The following is a 12,216-nucleotide window of genomic DNA, read 5'->3' as shown; positions in this document are numbered from 1 at the left end:
TAGGAACTTGGAAGCATGTTATTTGGATATTAGTTACTCCATAAAATTCAATAGGCTCATCAATACAGTTTATTTTCTTCAAAAGGTATGTTTACATATTTAAATATAATAATACAAAAATAATAATTTAATTACACAGCTGTTAAAGAGAAGTCTTTTAATAGGATGACTTAATTAATAACTGTTAATACATTAAGAATAAATTTTAAAATTTAAAAAAATCGAATTTAATTTAACATAAATTAATGAAACCAATACAGTCACATCGTACAACCACTTCCCTGCATTTGCACTCCACCTTCTTCCTTTACGCTTTTATCTTTTATTATAATAATAATAATAATAATATTGTTATTATTATTATTATGCCTTTACGTTTTCAAAGATAATATTAACAGAAACTTGCAAATTATGTTCTTATTTATATTTTAAAAGAAAATTTAAATTTTAACCATTTATTCAATCAAAATTTTATTTTTAAATTAGTGCTTGTAATACTTTTTAAATTAATATTTTAAACTATTTATGTTTTAAATTATAAGAATTTCTGTTTATTTAGTTTTAGTCCTTAAACCTTGAAAATACTCTATTTTAATTGCTTAACTTTTAAATATAGACATCTATGGATAGATAAATGAAAAAAAAAATGTAACTACATCATATTTTTATTAAATAATTAATTTAAAATTTATTGACAAGGATTTAAATAGTGTCTTTTACGTGAACTTTATAGATTAATACAAAGTATTTAAAATCTATGAATAAAAAAAATGATGAGAACCATTTTTTCTTAGTTTTCTATTTTTTAAAATTAAACTTATAAACACACTTTTAAAAAATTTAAGTTATATTTTAAAAACTAAAAAGAAAGAAAAAGTAGTTCTTAATAATTTGTTTTTTTTTTTCAATTTTGTTTTAAAATTCAAATGTATTTTTAAAATAGATGAAAAAGATACTTAAAGAACATAATTTTAAAAAACGGAAAATAAAAAATGAAGGCCCTATTCAATAACAATTCCATTTTTCTCTTCTAGTTTAAAAAATTATCCTTACTTTCTTCTAATTTTTTAAAAATGATTTTTTTCCCTTTCTTAATAACAAAGTTGAATTTCTAACAAATTTTCAATAAAAATAATTGAAACTAGTATTCAAATTTTAGCTTATGACACGTTTGCTAAACATTATCGTTATATAGTTTTTGAAAACATTTTCAAAATTTAGCACAATTACTCTTTTAAATAAGGCAAATTTTTAATATTTATTTTTACTTTTAAAATTTGACTAAATATTCAAATATGTTTTGAAGAAAGGTGATTAATTTACTCATTAAAATACAAAAAATAAGTTCAGTTTTTAAGAATAAAACAATTACCAAATCTTCAAAGCAAGCATAACTAAACGGTAATTGATATATACCTTCAATTATGATGTTGTGAGTTTGATCCTTACCTCAATATATTGTACTAAAAAATAATAATTATCAAATCGTCCTGGATTCAAATCATTAAAAAAAAAAAGGTTATATTTTATTCTTATTTTTTAAAAATGGAAAGTAAAAAATAAAATAGTTATTCAACGGGCGAAATAATTATCAAAAAGTAGAGTGGCAATAAATAAATAATGGATTACTAGACCAACCCAACTACCATTCAGTATCTGGGCACAGTTTTCAAACTTTTTTCAACTCCTTTAAATTCACAAACAATTCCGTTGAAGCTTCCCCTCTCTCTGTTTCGCTCGAAAACAGCAGAGGAATTGGGATAAGGAAACAAAGAGACGGAAGATCTGCGGAAGAAATTAAACAAGAAAATTGTGGGTTTCATCAGAAATTGGTGGGTTTGATTGAAGGATGATCGGGTGGAATTGTTGGTGCTGCAATGGCGTCGCCGATCCTCAAGATTTCTCCTTTTCAGATCCTCAACCCTTCTCTCTTCCTTCGCCGCTTCCCGATTGGCCTCAAGGTATTACTATTACTTCTGATCATCAATTGGAGAAAAGAAGAAAGACAGAAGAAAGAAATCGATACTGTCCAAAATTAGCAAGTTTCTACTGATGTTAGTTAAAAGTTGTTTGGATTACTGTTGGGTTTGTGCTGCTGGTTTGTTTTCTTTCTGGGTTTTATTTTTTGGTGGATTTTTTCTCTCTCTGTTGTTGGATTTGTGGAGTTGTATTTGTTGAACTACCATTTAAATTGGAAGTTTTGAGTTGATAGATTAGAGTTTTAAGTTGTCTTTGGATTGGATATTGATTTGATTCATGAAACACAAGGAAACTATTGAAGTTGGTGTTTCTGCTTTTGGGGGTGAGCAATTTCTATTTCTTTGAATATTTTGAGAAAAATCACTGTAAGGATTTCTTGATAGGTTTTATAAATGTATACTTCGTACTTTCTTGGGGTTGGATTGTAACTTGATTCAAGAAACCCCAAGAAAACTATTAGAGTTGTTTTTTGACCTTCTTGAAAGATAAAGGTTCAAATTCTCATTCTTCTATCGATTGTAATATTCTGAAAGAGAGTACCGATAAACTTAAAAGCTTAAGTTGATATAGATTAAGATGTATTCGATCCTTCGTTTATATTCTTGATGCTTTCTCTCGTATGTGGGCTGGAATATTAATTTTATTCAAGAAGTCTAACATGTGAACTATTAATATCGGGGGGTTCGTATAAGACCTTCTTTGATGCCATGTTAACTTACTACTAAACTCAAGAGTCTAAGCTGATTATTGATTATGATATGATTGGTCTTTTATTGTATATGTTCTTAATACCATCTACTTTTGCAGCCATGTGAAACTTCATTTTGTGAATTTGTTCACTAGGAAAAGGTTTTGGCAGTGGAAGAATAAGCCTTGGAGAGATAGAAGTTTCCAAGATCACAGAATTTAAGAAAGTTTGGAGATGCAGCCAGGGTGCCACATTTTACAGGCCTCAGGCAATCCCAGATGGCTTTTTATGCCTTGGTCACTACTGCCAGCCCAGTAACCAGCCATTGAGAGGCTACGTTCTTGTTGCTCGGGATGCATCGGAAGTCAACTCGGTCATTGAATCTTCAGCTTTGAAGCGCCCCGTGAACTATACCTTAATCTGGAGTTCTGGTTTACATGGAGAGGATTTTGGTTTTATTTGGCAGCCTAATCCCCCGGTGGGTTACAAAGCCATGGGATTCTTGGTCACTAGCGAGCCGGAGGAGCCTGCTCTTGACGATATCCGATGCGTGCGAGCTGATCTTACCGAGAGATGCGAGACTAGTGACGTAATTCTTTCCCTGAGGTCGAAATCTAATGTGTTCCATGTTTGGAAAACAAGACCCTGTGAAAGGGGAATTTACCAGAGAGGTGTTTCCATTGGCACATTCTTTGCCTCCACTTTCTTTAAAGAGTTTCTAAATATTGCCTGCCTGAAGAATCTCAATCCCACATTAGAAGGAATGCCAAACCTGAACCAGGTTGAGGCACTCATTGGGCATTATGGGCCAACCGTATTCTTTCACCCCGGCGAGGCATACTTGCCATCATCGGTGCCATGGTTTTTCAAAAACGGTGCTCTTCTTTATCGAAATGATGGCATGAAGGGCGAGCCTATTGACATTGGAGGTTCCAATTTGCCCTGTGGAGGGGAAAATGATGGGGAGTACTGGATTGATCTGCCAATGAACAAAAATGCGAGAGAGACTTTGAAGAGTGGTGACATCGCAACCGCAAGACTCTATGTTCATGTTAAACCAGCACTAGGAGGAACTTTTACTGATATTGTGATGTGGGTTTTCTGCCCCTTTAATGGACCAGCAACTCTCAAAGTTAGTTTCCTGAGCATCAATCTGAAAAAGGTTGGGGAGCATGTTAGTGACTGGGAACACTTCACGCTTCGAATCAGCAACTTTTCTGGGGAGCTATGGCAAGTGTACTTCTCGGAGCACAGCAGGGGGGAATGGGTCGAGGCTTTCGACTTGGAGTTCATTCAGGGCAATAAGCCGATTGTATATTCGTCGAAACATGGTCATGCTAGCTTCCCACATCCTGGGACCTATCTTCAGGGGTCATCAGGAATTGGAGTGAAGAACGATGCAGCTCGAAGCAAGTTTTCCATAGACTCAAGCATCAAATATGAAATCATTGCTGCTGAGTATCTTGGCAACGGCGTCGTTGTTGAACCAAATTGGTTGCAGTACATGAGAGAATGGGGTCCAACCATAATGTATGATGCGAGATCAGAGATCGAAAAACTGATCGACCTCCTCCCATTGTTTGTCCGATTTTCCTTGGAAGACCTTCTCGCTCTGTTCCCGACCGAGCTCTACGGTGAAGAAGGACCAACTGGACCAAAGGAGAAAAACAACTGGTTTGGAGATGAAAGATGCTAGACTATAAAGGTATACTCAACCATACAAAGATATCAATCAACATGGACAAAATATGAATAGGTATATTGCTTAACTTTTTGAAATGGCTATTATGAATCTGCAGATTGGTCAAAGATTGGCAAATTGCCTACAAACTTTTGTAATGTATTTAGCTTGATAAATTAACAGTGCACTGTTCTTGCTGCAAATACAAGTTCGTTCGAGGGGATTGTTATTGAGTGCGGTCTCGACACGTACAAAAATGTGTGTTACATTTTTCATTGTGAAAGCATAGAGTTCCAGTCATCCATGGAATGATTGAGAATGGATGAGAAATTGAGAGTAATGAGAAAACGACTTGGATTTGATTGAATCAAAACTCGTGTACTCTCACAGGATCATCTCGGATGATATGATATATATTTTCATGTTTTCAACATTAGTCGATCTCCTTTTAGCCATACAAAAGTCTTCTTCCAAAGATAAAAGACGTAACTCTTTCTCGCGAAGAAGATTTCGAATTTAAAAGGAATTTTAGTTATTGACATTTTTAGAAAAAACATTTGACTTTTCAAAACCTATATGATATTTATTTTTTAATTTGAATTTGAATTTAAACTCTTTATTATTTTCATCTAAATTTTCTTTTATTATATCATATTTGTTTTTTATTTCAAATGTGAAGTTGAGCTCTTGAACGTGTCTGATGGCTATATTCTTTTTTGGAAAATGTTACCAATTGATTATTCTTTTTTAATTTGTAGGAACTATGGATTTGAGTAAATTACGGTTTAATTGGTTTTTACCTTTCTAATGTGATTCATTTCTCCGTTTTTGCAACATAATTTAAGGGGGAGTTTTTTTTATACATAGTCAATATTGATGGTAAATTATACTATTTTTATTGTTAATCTTATTTTATAGGTATGGCCTCGTGGAGTAGGTTAAGAAACCGAACTACGTTAAAAAGGTATTTGTTTCGTCTCTTATTATATTATTTTTTTAATTCACCATTACAATTGACAAATTATTTCTAAATCTAGAAAATTGAAACTTTATTAATAATTAATAATATTTTAGTACGACACAGAGATCTTTCAAAACTTTTCAGAATCCATTTGATTGGTAATCTAAGATAAAAAATTTGGAAATAAAGGACATAATAACAAGGATTTTTATAATTAAAAAAATGTTTAAATACTATTTTGATCCTATTTTCAAAACATCTATTTTGGTCACGGCATATTTTCAGCTTTTGTTTATTTTAGTTATTATACTTTCAAAACATCCATTAAGGTTTATGTACTTTTTAAAAGTGCCGATTCTGGTCTCTTAAGATTTGTTTGGTAACGTTCTCATTTCTCGTTTCTATTTCCTCCTTTTTAATAGAACAATAAAATTGCATGACTCCACCAGCCACCACTTATGTATTCAAGAATGAATACAGACTATATTTTTATTTATGTTTTGGAAAAAATTAGAAACGGGAACAAGAAACAAAGAATTTTGTTTTTTTTTTGTTTCCAAAATTTATATATAATTTTGAGAATGTTTCTAAAACATGAGAAAAAAGGAAAATAAATAATTATCAAATGCTTAGATTTTTTTAATAAAATTGGAAACAAGAAATAGAAACGAGAAACGAGAACGTTACCAAACGGGCATTTCATTTTTATTTCTATCTCATTTATTTAAATCGTAATTTTATCACGATACTTCACTCACTAAATTTCTTGAAATGTAGCTATAAATTTGTATTCTAAAGATTTCCATTGTGTATAAAATTTGTGTTACATTGGTCACTTTTTAAGAGTATATGAACAAACGAACGTCAAAAGTACAGAGATTAAAATGAACGAAAGTTGAAATTCAGAGACCAAAATGAACATTTTGAGAGTACAATGATCAAAATAGACGTTTTGAAGTTACGAATAAAAAAAGAACCAAAGACAAAAGTAAAGGGACCAAAAATTAATTGAACAAAAAAAAAGAGGAAAGACATATTTCAAGGGCAGAAGACAAATCCTTGTTGTACAAATTTTGGGATTTTGGGTTGAATATTTTAAAACGGCAGTATTTTTTTTAATCACCCTTCTCAAAACACATATTTTCTAGTCATCGACTGACATCACCTAGACAACCCTCACTACCCCTCCACTAATATTTTAGATTTCAATCCCTTATTTCCTCTCTATACCTCCATCTCCCTCTTTTCCAGATTTTTTTTTCTTTCCTCTTCTTTGTTTTCTTATCGATTTTCATTCTTCTCTCTTTCTCTCTTCCGCTCTCTTTCTCTCTTCCGCAACCATGAGTTTTTTATTCTTTGCTCACCACAAAAATCAATTTACTCTAAAAAAAACCCTAAATCTCTCAGCTTTTTTTTTTTTTTAACCAGCAGCCTCCATGATTCCCGTGACCTTCAACAATCGTCGGCGACGAATGCATCAAAGCCGATGAGGGAGGTCGTTAGCCGAAGAAAGAGGCTCAGGGGAGGAAGGAAGTTCGGCTTACGATGGAGATGAGGAAGGAGATGGAGAGAGTCGAGCGAGAGAGACATGAGCGAGAGAGAGTTAAGAGTTGAGAGAGAGACAGAGTTGAGCGAGAGAGACAGAGTTTGAATTCCCGTATCTTACTTTGAGGGAAAAAAAATTTACTCTCAAATCCATATGCCATTATTTAAAATTTTTATTTGATAGTATCTAAAAATAAGATTTTTAATGAGATCGTTCTTTTGATAATATCTAAAAATTAATTTTGAATGAACGTTTATCAATTCAATATTATTAAACAAATTTATAAGGTGAATAATTTCAAATGTTTTGAAATAAAATGTCGTTTACCTGCAAAGTAATAATAGTAATAATAACAAAATTTAGTTAATTTAAATAAAATCATAAATAAGATTAACAAATAATCATTAAAGATTTTTTAAATTTAAAATTTGAAAATTAGAATGGAGAGAAATACAATCTCAATCTCTCAAGTTTAGTAAGGAATGATAAGTATTCAAATTTAATTTGTTCCCTAAAATATCTCCTCAATCTCCTCAAATCTTTGTTTTAATTATGATTGGATTTCAAATCTAACCCTCGGCTTTCCCCTCCCTCATTCCTAATTTTAAATTTAATCAAACGAAAGTATCAAATTTAAAATTTAATTACCAAAAAAAAATTGGCCAGAGATCGAGTGAGACGAGAGAGAGACCAAGCGAGAGAGATAGAGAGAGAGACCGAGCGAGAGAGAGATCGAGAGAGAGACCGAGCGAGCAATAGGAGAGAGAGAGACTGAAAAAGTGATAGATCTAGGGCTAGATTTGAAGCGAGATTAGGAAGATTTGAAACTGTATAACTAAAAAAGAGAAGAAGAAGGGAGATGGTGGGGGCGATTGTAAAATAGGTGTTTGAAAGGGGGAGAGAAGAGATAAAAATGGTGGTGAAAGAGGGGAAGCGATGGAAGATAAATGAAAATATAAGAGAGAGAGGACGGAGAGAGAAAAAAGAGAGAGAAAATGCAATGTTTTAAAATAAGGGGAGAAATCTAAAAAATTAATGGAGGGACGGTGAATGTCATTTGGTGTCTAGGTAATGTCAACCAGTAACTAGAAAACATGTGTTTTAAAAAAGGGTGATTAGAAAACAATACATTTTTAAAATGCCTATTTAGCCTAAGAACCCACAAATTTTTTACTTTGAAACGTGAATTTACATGTTTATCCCTAAATTTAAGATTTTGACACTATAAAACTAAATCCTCTCTTTTAATCTTAGTCTCTCTCATTTCTCAATCTCGCGCCTCTTTATCTCTCTTGTCTCTTAAACTTCTAGCATCTTGTATTGAAATCTTTATGATATGAACCAACAGACCTCCATCAAGTTTCAAGGGTGCAACATACACCTATGGCTACTCACTCTTCTACTTAAAGAAAATCTCTAACTGTTAATTCCGAAAACCCAAAATCAATTCAGAATCAACCCTAAGGGAAAGGTTAGACGATAGATTACCTTGATTATCAAGATCATGAGGTAAGGAGAACTAATTTCTTACTCAAGGTTGAACACTCCATAAGAAGGTTGGTGCAACATATTTGAATGTTCAAAGCATACAATAAAGAGACAAGGCCCATTGCTCTCAAGTACGTGAGACAACTCCAATTTTATTATGTTCAATATGAGATTACATGGAAATAATGTAGGGGTGTTTGTGGCAAGGACTTTGGTGGAATGAAGTTGAGTGAAGAAATTTACTCCATGTTTGGGATAATAAGTTATAAAACCTGAAGTTGAACAATAAATTTACTATTCAACTCCCCATTTTATTCCTTTTATCTCTTCTCTCTTTCTTCAAGTGGGTCCCATACCCTCTCACATATATTTTTCCTCCTCTCTCTCGATAAATTGTCCAAAATAACCCAAAAAGTTTTTTGGTATACGAAATTGACCCCTCTTTAAAATTTCAAGTTTTTATGACTCTATTTTGCCTTCTAGTGAAGGTGTTATTACGAAACTTCTCTTACATTTACAAACCTTCAACAATAAATCTGGGACTAACCATTCCTTTCATCCCTATATCTTAAAAAAAAACCATTTATCTAACCTCAAAGTTCAAGTATTTTCTTGTAACATGATTGTTGGGTTTTATGCCCTAAACTCGTGGTTTGTAAACATAAAACAAATATACATTCAATAAAGTTGTTATTGATGTTTCTCTTAGAATTGCATTAACCCAAATCCAATAAACTAACATCCGAGGTTATGTCATGTAACTGGAACAGTATGTAACAGATATACGGTATATATTTAATATACAACCTATATATTTGATATACAATGTATACATATACATTATATATTCGATATACAGGTGGATAATGTTCCAGTAGTAGTAACATAAAGGGTCTATAGTATATGGATAAAGTTGGGTACCTTATCCTGGTAACACTATGGATACGACCCACTTTGTAATAGTTACAAATGACTTGATCCAGGTCGTTCTTGTGGAGACATACGAGTGGGGTTATCCTATACAATGAGTTTGTATAAGGTCGGACCGCGAAATAATTAATCTTTAGCTATAATACCGTTAGCTAATAGATTAATATTTCAACAGGATGACCAAGTAACTCGATCTTAATCTTGTGAGTTATGGACTCCTACCTATTAGGGCTCATCTTTTGATTTGTATGGGTGAGACTGGCCCGAGTCGCCGACTCAATATTCCTACCATTTTGGGGACGAGACCGAGTTGAGAGTTAGGAACATAACTACACAAGATGGAATTCAGTCCTTCCTGAATTTAGGGTAAGTAGATGAGTTAAGTGCTGACTCCAAGACTTAAACAAGGGGCTTCACCCTCTCACTGGCCCGAGAGGGACTTCCGATTAATGGTCGGACCATAATCGGGTTGTTCATTAGAGGATCAGCGGTACTTAAGGTCCAAGATGTAACACATGGGTAAAACGGTAATTTGACCCAGTTGTGGTTACGAACACACATGTAGGATTGACTTACCATTAATGGTCAAAATCCGTGGATGCAAAATATTCTACAATGAGAAGAGTGCAACTGTGGGTCTTTAGTGGAGTGACCAACAATTAACGAATGTTGATTAATATGGTCAATGAGTTTAATCAATTAATCTTGTATCGTTGGAGCTTCCGATCTGTAGGTCCATTAGGGCCTCTTGCTAGCTCGTAAAGCATAGTTAAGAACATTTAGTCTTGAAAATAATTGAATTGTTCAAATTTATTAACGGGAATTAAGGTTAATTGTATGAGATGCAATTAACATAATGTATGTTGATACATCATAATATAAAGTTAATTTTGAATTGGATTCAAAATTATGAGAGAGATGGATATTAGAATTTGATTATAATATGGTTGATAAATTTAAGTTTAATTTGATTAAATATGATTTAATTAAATTAATTAAATTAATGGGATACGTTAATTTGGTTAAATTAAATTTAGATTTAATTTAATTAATAATTTTTTTATAATTAATTAAATTAAATTAGATTTAATTAATTATTAATTAAATTAAATTAAAATAAAAAAAAAAAGAAAGAAAAAGAAAATGGGGGAAAAACCTCCCACTTTCCACCACTTTCCACCATTAACGGTGGGAAGTGAGTGGGGAAGTAGTCACTTCGCCCTCACTCCTCCTTCCCTATAAAAGGGAGGTTCTCCCAATTTCTTTTCGGTCGCCCGAACGTCGATTGAATGAGTTTTCGAAACTCCAAGGAGAAATTTCTCGGTCGATTTCTCAACCTTCCTTTCAATTATAAGACGGTTCCCACAAATCGAGTTCTTAACATCCAGAGGATAATGATGAAGACTTTTTGGTAGCGTTGGTATCTACATTGAAGAGGTGTCTTCAAAGATATGTATCACTAACTTTCATTTAATCATGCTTATGTTTTTTCTTCGTTGCAATTCTAAAATAAGATTGAAGCACATGCGTTCGCGCGCTTCCGCTGCGGGATCTGATCCCTTCAACCACTCTTGCTAAGCTTATAGCTTTTTGTCAAATTCCTACGGGATTGAAATTTACATGTTTTTATCCCCACTTAAAAGATGGTTTGAAAAGTATAATTGGAAAATGAACAGAGATTGGATTAAGCTGATGGATAGGTTTTCAAGGGATTATGTAGAAGGAGTTTCACAAGTTATGGAAGTGGCAAAATGTCATTTCAAAGAGTTGGAAACAACAAGATGTTCGGGCAAAAATTGTCAGAATGTATTGGGCAACTACTGGACGTAGTGGAACAACACCTATTCACCAAAGGGATATCTCCCACCTACCGTCAATGGGTACATCACAGAGATCCATTGAGCATAGATCGATATGTAAGCGACACTCATCCTTCCTATGAGGACTTAAGGAGAGAGTGTAACGTTACCCATAAAAGAAGATGAGATGTTGAATATTCTAAATGATTTGAGATGTTCGACGGGTAGAAGACAATGAAGATGAATAAGACTTTGCCTTTGAGATTCCAACAAAAAGTTTTGAAAGGGACAATTCGAATGAGTTTGAGGATTTGATGAATGAAGCTACTAAAGAATTGTATCTTGGTTGTACAAAACTTACTTCGTTGAATTTTTTGATCAGGCTGATGCATATATATCAAGGTGTTTAACAAGTGAAGTAACAAAATTATTTATTATGTTAGTTGAATTATTAAAAGAAGCATTTCCAAATGGTGTGAACATACCTACTTCATTCTATGAAGAAAAGAGGAAACTGTGTGAATTAGGATTAGGATGCGAGTCCATCTTGTTGGAATTAATTTAATAATTAATTCATATATGGGTAACAAATTAAAGAGCAATTATATTTGGACTATTTAATGACTATATTAAATGGTCTTTATTATGGGTCAATGACTTCCTATTTAGTGGTGCGGCTTGCTGAGCAGAAATCAGCCTTTAATCTCTCAGGGGATTATGGAAAACCCTAAGATTAATATATAAATATATAGTTATGGTCCCCAATATGCTATGCTTATTGAGTCTCTTGTTCCCCATCAAACAAAGAATATTGCCTATATTTGGTTCGGGTTGCATAGTTGAGGAAGACCACAAACCACAACTTCTTGCAGATCATGGTCAATCTATCTAATGGTTCTAGATAATTCTAATCTTTTTATAGATTTGGTTTTCTTCCGTGCTTAGATCAATTATCATGATTGTTTTTGAATTATATGGCTTTTATTCTAGAATAATCATGAATTAGAATTTCTCTAAATTTTCTAACACATCAAAGCTTGGAAGTACGATTGTGTGTTGTTTTGGAAAGAATTTGCCAACCTTGAAATATGTCCTGTATGTGGTGAGTCTCGGTAAACACAGAACGATAATAATAGTAGAAAG

The 12,216-nt window shown here is 32.8% G+C and overlaps 1 protein-coding gene across 2 annotated transcripts; it reads left to right on the top strand.

Annotated features, from left to right (window-relative positions):
- The first annotated feature begins 1,648 nt into the window (after positions 1-1,648).
- On the top strand, positions 1,649-4,582 carry LOC111025135 (vacuolar sorting-associated protein (DUF946)). Of its 2 annotated transcripts, none has more exons than XR_002603469.2 (2): positions 1,649-1,961; positions 2,788-2,950. XR_002603469.2 is itself a non-coding variant. In XM_022302980.2 (2 exons), exons 1-2 carry the CDS (start codon positions 1,850-1,852, stop codon positions 4,362-4,364), a joined length of 1,653 nt encoding a protein of 550 aa, XP_022158672.1. In that variant the 5' UTR covers positions 1,649-1,849; the 3' UTR covers positions 4,365-4,582. The 2 variants fall into 2 exon arrangements, 1 of the variants encoding a protein (XP_022158672.1); XM_022302980.2 differs by having other exon boundaries at positions 2,824-4,582.
- The last annotated feature ends 7,634 nt before the right edge of the window (positions 4,583-12,216 follow it).

This window comes from Momordica charantia (genome assembly GCF_013281855.1).
Source record: "Momordica charantia cultivar OHB3-1 chromosome 6 unlocalized genomic scaffold, Mcharantia_2.0 BLBB01000006.1, whole genome shotgun sequence".
NCBI lineage: Eukaryota > Viridiplantae > Streptophyta > Magnoliopsida > Cucurbitales > Cucurbitaceae > Momordica > Momordica charantia.
This window is presented reverse-complemented; position numbering and strand designations above follow the sequence as displayed.

Bases quoted from the DNA above. Each gene is read 5' to 3' on its own strand.
- LOC111025135 (XM_022302980.2), top strand. From the start codon at position 1,850: ATGATCGGGTGGAATTGTTGGTGCTGCAATGGCGTCGCCGATCCTCAA. The intron at 1,962-2,823 runs GTATTACTATTA...TTTGTTCACTAG, and splicing joins GCTTCCCGATTGGCCTCAAG to GAAAAGGTTTTGGCAGTGGA.